Raw genomic sequence first — 10508 nt, forward strand, 5'->3', positions numbered from 1 at the left:
CGATAGCCTAAAATCTGACTAAGAGCCTTGTAATGTTTAAGACTTCTGTACTAGCTCATAATCCACACTTTGTCTACAAAAATCCTCTAGATAACTTAGCTTTTATTTGTATTTTCTCTCACATTAGGCTCAAATTTAGTGTGTAGATCTATACTCAGAACTCTCATTTTCCTCATGCGTTCAGAAATCCACTCAAAGCCTCAAGAAATTTTACCCTATTGGCATTTTGGAGCTTGATCTTTTTCTTCCTTAGTTTAAGAACTGGTTTTCAGCACTTGCAGGAAGATTAATCAGAGTTCTCAGGATCAAATTAACTTTTGATCTAAGTAATGTCCATCATAATAAGGATATGCCAAAGAATCTCCCTGATGGCACTTTAAGGATAAGATTAAGAAGGGGTGTAGAATGTCTCAATGAAGGAAAAAAAAAAGTTGTAAGAGGACCAGGATCAAAAGGAAGAATAGTGTTATTTGCAAAGCCAAAGACAGACATTTCCTCAAAGAAACTGCAATAATTTAGCAGATAAAAGTGCTATTACAAGATTCTTTTATCTGCACGAGCACTTTCCTATCACTCACTTCCTTTTAACCCTTCGAATTGTTAGGCAAGGGATGCAATAATTCCAAGTTATCCCCATTTACAGTTCCCAATTAAAACTTTACATGAGCTCCCAAATACATTTTTTCCTTATTAATATTCATAAAGAAGAAATCATTAAAACTTCCAAATTAACTGCCCCAAATTCTTTACACATGTAACACTTCTTAACACATCTCTAGGTTATTGAAGCCTTTTGGAAAGCCAACTCTGTGCCAGGAATCAGAGAGCACTTTGAAGAACAATTACTCTTGCTCCTCTAATGTCTACCACTTCTCATTAAAGGGTTTCAAAGACCTTTACATCATTTTATTAGAGAGAGCTGAACTATGTGTTGAGCTGCTTCATTAGCTCTGAGAGACAGTTTCTTGGTCAGGTCTTTGGTAGGATCTAACCTGTGATATAAGAATGAAGGATCCTGGTTCAAGCCTGATCCCTTGGCCAGAGAAATGCCAAGAATTCCTGCAATCCTGACTTGTCACTGCCTCAAAGACTTCTTACATCAATTCACCTACACCTACATCAATGTTCTTGACCTCAGTATAGGCAAAAGACTGAGCACAGCACTCCAAATCCTACTCCCAAAAAGACTTCTTATATCAACTCACCTACACCTACATCAATGTTCTTGACCTCAGTATAGGCAAAAGACTGAGCACAGCACTCCAAATCCTACTCCCAACCTGTTCCTGTTGACTTGTTTCACTTGGACAGCCCAAAAATTTGTAAAGCCCTTGCAAGTCAGAGTCTTACATGGACATCACAGGTGTCACTCATGATTTTACATGTCTGCATCACAGCTCAGTGGTACACCCACGTGTTTAGTTTAAGAAGAGAAGATTGATGCTTCGCCTCTACATCGTTAAGGACAACATTGGGAGCACCTGAGCCATGAGGTCTTTTTTGATGGATTATTAGAGGGGCTAAATTAGAAGATGATTTACATAGAGACTTGTCTCATTGCCTACTGAATGGCAGAAATTCCAAGAAGAAATTGGGGCTGCTCCAACCCTGGCAGTGTTCACAGCCAGGTTGGATAAAGCCTTGAGCTACTTAGTCTGGTGGGAGATGTCCCTGCCCAGGGCAGGGGGTTGGGGCTGGATGATCTCTAAGCTCCATTCCAACTCTTTAACATAGTATAAAACTATGAAAATGCAGCTCAGGCTCCCAGAGAGGAGCACAGAATTATGAAACACTTACTGAAGTTATGTGCAACCTTTGGATCTAACATGATGTGCTGATTCACTGAAGGTTCGTTGCCCGAAAACACTGCTGTGTCCTGGATCTGGAACTGCTCACAGAGTCTGGAGGCATCTATTTTTCTCTTGTATGGATCACATGATGCCCAGACAGATTTTTGAATCTAAAAATAGAAGAGTGACAGAGGGTAAACAAAAAGCCAGAGCAGAGGCACTTTGTTCCATGCCCACACAGAGAAGGGCAGCCAGGTCTGTTTGTGGCACAGCTGTGCTGTTCTAACTGGACATATAACACAGGCTGCAATTCATTTCTCATCTGGAACAGCTCCCATCAGTTTTATCCTCACCTTATCACAAGGAACAACATCCCAGTGGAAGGCTTTGGTCCTCTTTGTTGCTGGAGAGAGGCTGCAGGGCTGTGGGAAGGCAGGAGGGGCTGGAGGGATCTCTGCCCTACTTATGGGAAGTGGCAGAGCTGGTGATGCTGGGGCTGCTTCCCACTCTGCAGGCTTTGTCTGGGGGGCTGAAAACTTGTTCAGGCTGGTTGTTGCAGAACTCACACCAAACTGGAAACTCTCCTCTTTCTCTTCGTTCAGAGGTGCAATAAACTCCTCATAATCGGCTTCAGAGGAGGTGCATCCTTCAGATCCCTCCTGAGACAGGGACACAGCCTGGCACAGCTGGCAGTACTTTTCTAGGAGGTTCACCCACTCACTCTGGAGCTTGCTAACATCCTCTGGCCTGTTGTTCTGGACAGTAAAGGGTATTCGAAACCTGAAATTTGAGAATGTCACATATAAACAGGAGGAAGTGTCAATAACCTGCTGACTAATCCAGCCACACAGAGTCCTTAGTTAAGCAGAAAGATGTTCAGCAACTTTCCTTGTCAGAGGAGCCCAGTGCTGCTGACTCTGACCTTTTCAGGCAGAGCTAATTGCTTACATGTCTAAGGTCAGAGAGCTGAAGCTTTGCCATATATTGACTTTGAGGTGCAGTTACATCATAATTCCTCTCCTCCACCTTGGGGGAAGGTGAACAAGGTGCTACACCTTGCTGGGCTTGTTGCACAAGCAGTAAGAACCTGTTCATTTATCTGCCCTAGCAAGCTGAAAGATGCAGCTCTTCCCTGGCTCCTGACACAACAACTAGAAAAGTCTTAGTGTGCAGCATCTTCTGCACTCAATGCATCTTCTCAGTTGCACCATGGGGTACTGTTGATTCCTCCTCAAAATCCTCATCCAACCACTGCAGAGCAATAGGAGTGGTACTCTATAAAATTCTTGATGGCCTCATTTCTCCAGTGTTGATATTTCAATCTAAGACATTGAGATTTTCTATGGGTTGACCCTGTTTTTCAGCAGTTCTGCTTCAACAAATTATTCATTACCAACTATACTTACAAGTAATTGTGATCTTTGGTCTGAACTGCAAAGGTGCTGCACCCATTCTCCTTGCTGACACTCACATTACCCCCTGACAAATGAATTGTGTTTGTTACAGGGGCTGCAGTTTGGTTCTCTCCTCCCAGGCCTAGGCAATATAAAGTCAGTTCTCCTTCACGAAGTTGGACCAAGTACCTGAAGGACAAGAAGTGGAGATACAGCTCATTCCTCAGTGACTAGTTCTTCACACAAGCTTTGCCTTTGTTAAAGCATTTTCCAATGTTCCTAAGTCTCCTTGTTTTCATAACAATTTGCATGGAACAGTCAAAATGTATCAGTGCTAAAGCATAAAACCTTTGAGATCTTCTTCCCACCTGACACCTAAGTAAACTGTGACATAAAATCTGAACAGCCTGAAATGCTCAATGAGAGCTAAAACTCAGAAGATCTGACCATCAACTAAAAATCACCCAAGTCCTGTTAGTATTTTAGCCATTCTCTACTTCCCATTCCATTTATTCCTTGTTTGGGATGGTGGATCTCTCAGACTATGAGGTTTAAAGGAACCCACTGTGTGACTGAGCCATAGTATGACAAGACTTCAGAGCTCCTGTGCCTTTCAGGTCTCACTGCCACCAAGCTACAAACAAGTCACCCAATTTAGTTCCCAGTCATATAGTCCAACATCTCTCCCTCGTGGAAATGACAACTCCATGGGAACTGACCTTGGTGCCACTCATTGCCATGAGCCACTTGGCAAGAAAAGATCAAAGTGTTCTGTTCTTCTGCTTCCAGCAGAATTGACTGCCAAAATTTGGGTAAAACCTATTTAAATGATAATTAACCCCGGCAGAAACTGCCACAGCTTTGATTACAGAGAATCTTCTGCTTCAGTCTCCCCTCTGGGATTCTGCTCTGTTGCTCATAGCAAAGATCTCACATAGAACAACAGGTAGGGTTTTATAGGATGTGGGGTTTATTCTTCTTTAAGCATTTGTGTTCTTATTTTTCTGGAGGTTTTTCTGCCTTTCTTTATCACTCTGACAGTTCTATCAAACCTTTCCTTTCCTCCACTCTCTCTTCAATAAGTGGTTTGTTGATTAAGGTGTTCTGCATGGAATTTCAATAAGTTTAGCTGCTCCAGAAAGAATCAAACATAACATATAAATTGCATCTACTCGCCCATAAACAGTCAAAGTGATAAGAATTGTTGAATGGAGCTTGCAGATCTATTGATCTCTCCTGTTTTAAGGCAGGGCCTTGGAGTTTAATCTGATCTCTAGATGCCTCCACCATTCTTTACTTTGCCAAAAGGCAGAGGAAGGGAAAAAAAGAGAGGATTAATATCAAGAAGGAAACAACAAGGACTTTGCTTCACAAGATAAATAAAAATCAATTTGGGTTTGTTAACAAACTTGTTAAGTGTTGCAAGGTAACAAATCCTGGACACACTTGAGGATGGTGTTTACAAGACACCCAGTGATAGCCTTTCAAAAACAATTAAAATAATTTCCTGTGCACTGGGAAACCTTTGGAGATAACTACCCAGTGCAGACAATTACAATGTTACAGTTTTTTTAAGTAGCTTGTGCAAGACAGACTTTTTTTCTCCCCACCTCATTCTCTCTCCTAGAAGGGAAACTTCTATTTCTCAGAGATGTGAAATTTATAATTTCCCTCCTATAAGTAATTTCCAGATATTTTAGGAGCTGCTTCAGGAGCTTTGCCTGTAGAATGGGGAACAAATTATGTCAACCCAGTGTGGCTGGTTCACCAGTTCAGCACCACAAGAAGCAGAAGCAAAAAAAAATTGTGCTTATCTGGGATGGTTTAAGGGCTGAAATGGTGGTGATTGTGCTTATCTGTGATGGTTTAAGGGCTGAAATGGTGGTGACAATTCATTTCCTACAGACTCATGATTCCTGTCTCCCAAACCACCACTCCAGCAGGACACCAGGAGTGGTCACCCTCACAGGAGGGAAGTTAAGAACGTCAGAAGAATGAATTATGGATTTGGGGGCAGCAATTTGGTCAGTGTGAGTTGATGTTCCCTCACAGGATTCCTAGGCTTTGCCAGTCTTTTCCTCCTTTTGCTTAGAAGGGAGAATGGAGGGAAAAGTAAAGAGGTAAAGAAGTTCCACCATCAAAATCACTCTAAGCTCCATCACCATCCTATATTTGTGTTGCTAACACACACAGAACACTCAAACACACATCAGAACTTGTCTGTTGCACCAATAGTTAACGTTTCCATCTCACGCAGATTTAGCATCTACCTTATCACTTCAAAAATCAATTAACTTCTCAGGAAACTAAAATCTTCATGTATTTATCAGAAATGGTACCAAACCCCCCAGCCCAGAGCTCATACTTCACCCATTCAGTGGATGCAAAAGTGTTTTGCTGCAAATCCAAGAGCCCTTCGTGGATCACATCACACCCTGCAGGTCTCTCAGGGCAGGACTCCACTGGCCTCTTGTAGGAATTGCTCAAAATGACTCTGCTCAGGAGGTATATTATCTAGACAAGAAGTGGCAACAGAGGGAGAATATTTCCCATGTTAATTCCCTCGAATAAAACATCAATAGTTGGATTTTTCAAGCATAAAGATGATAGACAACACTATAAGCCACAGCCAAAGAGGTAAGATAAATTTAAAATAAATTGTGTCTTTCTCTGATGCTAAACTACTTATCTGCAATTTGGACTTATGGCCAAAATTCTAAACCTGTCAGTGAAAGGAGAATATAATTGTGTTCTTATTTCTTTATAGTATTATTTATTTATATATTATCATATTTTACCATTATAACTTGACTTTTTTTAATTCATATGCAAAGCACTGTGGGAGAAAGTTCCTGCCCAGCTCAGTTCAAGCCCAAGCAGCACTTGATTGATCTAACTGGAAATCTCAGACAAACCCAGCAGGAAAATGAAGACTTGTCTATAGTGGGAAATGGCATGGATTAAGGTGGGGATGAATTTAAAGAGCTCTTTTTGTTATACAGAGCCATATTTGAGTGTTCCTACCACCAAATACATGTTCCTTCTTTTGTTCTTCTGCTAACTCTAATCTATTTTGAAAATTTAGCTAATCAGCCAGGAGTTACTGGAAGAAAAGCTTCTGCATGTGTGGTGGATCAAGAAGTTTCACAAGGAATTAACCCCTCAGCAAAAAGGCCCCCAAAAAATGGTCACAGTAGAGGTTTGGATGTAAACTCTTCCCTGATGTTTGAGTTTGTAGCTCAACCTAACTGGTGGCTTCAGTGTGTCAGCAGTGGGTGCCATGAGCTCCATGAGCTGAGCAGCCCTGAGCACTCAGGATCCTGCAGGCAGGTGGAAAGGTGATTTCTCTAATTATCAGTGCAGAGCCTAATCACACTAACTACTTGGGAGACTGAATTGAACCTAGGAACCCAAAAGAAGGTGGTGAAACCTCCAAATGCAACAGCTCATAGGAAATCTTGCACCAAATCTTGAGTCATTTAATCAAACATATTAGTTGTACTGGGGTTGCCTTTCCCTGGGAATTGTATCACTGCAGTTCATTTGGATGATGAAAGGTTAACTACTCAATATTTTTCTTTTCACAGCATCAGGATAGCCTGTTTTATCCTTAAAATCAGACCTTGCACCAAGTAGCTTATACAGAGAACAAAAAGTGCTGAGAAAGTTTTAATTAAGATTCAGCTGTGCATGTCATCAGCTTTGTTGGCTTTGGTTACACTCTCAGAGCAGTTACATCCAAGGTGTAGCTGCAAAACTGCATCCACTCTCCTCTCATGTCTTGAGCTGCCTTTACATCCCCAATCCTAGTGAACTGTGCCAAAATCCTAAGGCCAAACTTTACCTTGAACTCCCATTGCCTTTGTTCTGTGTAGGAACACACAGGGAATAAAGACATCCCTCCCTTTGCTTGCACAATGCACAGCATAGCAGTGATTGGGGCCTGCTGGGTACCACCAGCACATCAGCTGTTATTTATAGCAATCTGTCTGGGAATGGCAAAAACTTACCTTCCTTTTATCATCAAGAGACACAGCTTCCAGCTCATAGTCTTGTCTGCCATGAAACACAATGCTGAAGCGTCTCCTTTCAGTGTCTTCACAGGCTTTGACTTGGGAGAAAGGGAACTGCTTCTTAATAATTCCTTTTTCTATGTTAAAAATGGTCCTTGCATTGAAATCAATCTGGAAGAGAAAATTCTCCATCACTTCTCAGCATTGAAAGGCAAAGACAGCACCCCAATAATTATAGAAAGGACTGGAATAAATAGCATTAAAAATGGCATTCCATCCTCAAGACACTATAATATTAGGGTTAAGTACAAAACAAACAGGTATTAGTTGTAGCTGTGTTTTTCCCTCTTTTTTGATGAATATGCATCAGGTTGAGAGTGGTGTGACACTGGCCCAGGTTGCCCAGGGAGGCTGTGGCTGCCCCAACCCTGGCAGTGTTCACAGGTTGGATGAGCCTTGAGCAACCTGCTCTGGTGGGAGGGGTCCCCAGGTTGCTCCAAGCCCCATCCAACCTGGCCTGGAACACTCCCAGGGATGGACCAGCCACAGCTCCTCTGGGCAACCTGTGCCAGGGCCTCAGCACCCTCAGCAAAGAATTTCCTCCTATCATCTAATCCAAATCTGCTCTTTTAGCTTCAAACCATTCCTTTTGTTCTATCACTATCTGCCTGTGGAAAAAGTCACTTCACTATATAGGTGAAGGAGCAATAACAGCCAATAAAGTTACTTTACTGCAGCTCCACAGCTATAACAATTAAAAACTGGTTGCTTCTAAATGAGTTGATTCTCCTTCCACTGCACCATCCACATTTGCAGTGTTGAGAACTGCTACGTGCAGACAACACCAACCCAACACCAACCCTTGTGGCCTTTCCCTCTGGTCTGTTTACAGCAGGAAACCTTCAAAGCAGAACCACTCTCATTGTTATCTCTGACTTCTGAAGGCTGCTGCAAACTAGAGAACTGAAATTGAAAAGCTCCAGATTCCCAGACTGATAACTTCCACATCTAATATAGCTCTGTCCATTTTTCCAACAGTTTTACGTCTAAACAAATCATCTTTTCATTCCAAAATCCAGTGGATATTGAGGGAAATCAGGAGATGAAGCTTTTTGCAGTTAAGATGTAGGAAACAAATAACATGTGTGATTTGGACTTGCTCATTATCCAATTTTGACCAAAACAGAGGAAATTTTAGTGAAATTCAGGTTCCTGGAAACAACATGAAACTTTTGTCCCTGACCTCATGGAATCAGGAAATCACCAGCAGGTGTTATCAACACCATGAGAGAGTAGCAGAAGTGATGTCCTGGCAGAAGGAACAGATACTTAGGTGTGTTTCCATCACTCTATGCATTTACTGTTGGGAGCTCCTAACAACTCCCAGGCAGAACATATTCTCCATCATCTTGGTGACAAATGATGTTTTGCAGTGGTGAAATAACCTCTTAGACCATCAGATCCTTCCCACAGCTCTTCAGGGCTTCAGAAATCACCCTGAGAATACTTTTGGTGTAATAGGTAGAAGAATTGTTCAATATCTTACACCTCTCTGATGGCTGCTGAAGCTGATTCTTTTCAGCTCTCTCCTGACATTCACCCAGCAAGCTAAGCACGTTAGATTTATTATCTACAGCTCCAAAAGTGAAGCTTTTCTTTGTTACCTACCTGTAAAATTCGTTTCTGCCACCGATAGTGTTTGTATTTGTAGATGATGAAGTTAAATTGTGATCCCGTTAATAAATCCTGTGAATCCTGAAAAGCAGAACAGAAATTAGTAATGTATCTAACACTGGGCTGATGTTTGTCCACTCCAATCCAACAATATTCTCAGGTGACATCTCCTTCAGCGAACAGTGTTCAAAGAGAACTCCACATGGAGATACATGGAAGAATCCTCCTGACCTTGGTTAACCATCTTAATGAAGATGGAGAGAGACTATTTACAAGGCCTGAAGTGACAGGACAAGGGGGAATGGCTTCACACTGACAGGGATTAGGGTTAGATTAGAGATTAGGAAGAAATTCTTTACCATGAGGTTGGTGACACATTGGAACAGAGAAGCTGTGGCTGCTCCATCCCTGGGAGTGTTCCAGGCCAGGTTGGATGGGGCTTGGAGCAGCCTGGGCTGGTGGAAGATGTCCCTGCCCATGGCAGGGGATTGTGATGAGAAGAGCTTTAAGATCCTTCCAACCCAAATGAGTCTGTGACTCTGATTTTGCCCTACATTTATTACTACAGTCCTGATGCTGCACTCAGAATAGCTTTCATATGATATAGGTTTGAACTACTTAATCCAGTCAATGACAGCAGTGTAGCTGCAGCTCCTACATGGAATATCCATTACATAGGATACAGATATCACTACCCATTAGTATCTATTTGGTCACAAACTGGAGTGTATCTGTTTGGACAAGTTGGGATTGTCTCTGAAAGCAATACAGACATGGTCCTAATGCTCCACCAGGCTCTCCAGAACAGGCTCCTATATTTGAATGTCTTGCAAAACAGATCAGAGGAGTGACCTTACCTTGTCAGCATACACCTCTTTCTGTGCCAAATGCAAAGCTCCTTCGATGCTCACTTCTTTATTTTTCACCATGTTCATGATTTTGAGGATTTTTTCCTGGCTTAACTGGGAAAAGAAGAAGTCAGTCAAATGTTTTTTAGAGACTGTTTTTTCACCTGGCTACAGAGGATAGAGAGCTGTGTCAGTTACAGATCAGGTGTCTGCCACAAAAATCACAATTTCTATCATATTTTTATGTTTGATCCATAACCTGCCCTGCAAACACAATCTCCCTTTGAAACCTGGTGAGAGTCCACAGGATATCAAACACACAGGGGCTCCTACAATTCTAGATGATGTGGTGGTAATATCTGGGGACAGAATTGCCAGGAGGAGATGGTTTTTTAGTTAGAAAACCTGGCAAGAAGTGAAAACATCAATTTTACATGCTCAGCTGTGTCTTACCCTCAGTGTAAAGTCCTGGATACAAGACAGCATGAAAGAAAGCATTTGAAATGGTCAGGGTGAAGAGGGAGCAAATAGCTGTTGGTAACAGGAGGTGCAGCTCTCACATGAACTCAGTGAACCACGTTAACAAGCTAGTGGGACACTTCCCCTTTCTTTTACCAAAACAGGAGGTTGTGCTGCTGACACAAATTTCTGTCACTCTTGAGTGAACCAGGTGGGGATTGCAAAGCCAAACAGCAATCAAGCAAGGGGAAAAAGGCAAGTAGAGCCACCAGGGAGCCAGAACTACAGCTGATACACCACTGGTAAAGCTCTTGCACAGGCTTTGCAGCA

At 42.1% G+C, this 10508-nt stretch overlaps 1 protein-coding gene across 1 annotated transcript in view; it reads right to left on the reverse strand.

The window, feature by feature from the left end:
• LOC103807002 (protein diaphanous homolog 3-like) overlaps nt 1-10508 on the reverse strand; it is a gene marked incomplete at its 3' end in the record, with an annotated part of 43151 nt that overhangs the window by 10551 nt on the left and 22092 nt on the right. The window contains exons 2-7 of the mRNA XM_009079718.1: nt 9729-9833; nt 8866-8952; nt 7195-7368; nt 5550-5698; nt 2357-2570; nt 1798-1960 (exon numbers count right to left, since the gene is read on the reverse strand). Of these exons, the coding sequence (XP_009077966.1) occupies nt 1798-1960; nt 2357-2570; nt 5550-5698; nt 7195-7368; nt 8866-8952; nt 9729-9833 (892 nt within the window). The remainder of the gene's footprint in view (nt 1-1797; nt 1961-2356; nt 2571-5549; nt 5699-7194; nt 7369-8865; nt 8953-9728; nt 9834-10508) is intronic.

This window comes from Acanthisitta chloris, unplaced genomic scaffold (assembly GCF_000695815.1).
Source record: "Acanthisitta chloris isolate BGI_N310 unplaced genomic scaffold, ASM69581v1 scaffold7628, whole genome shotgun sequence".
Taxonomy (NCBI): domain Eukaryota; kingdom Metazoa; phylum Chordata; class Aves; order Passeriformes; family Acanthisittidae; genus Acanthisitta; species Acanthisitta chloris.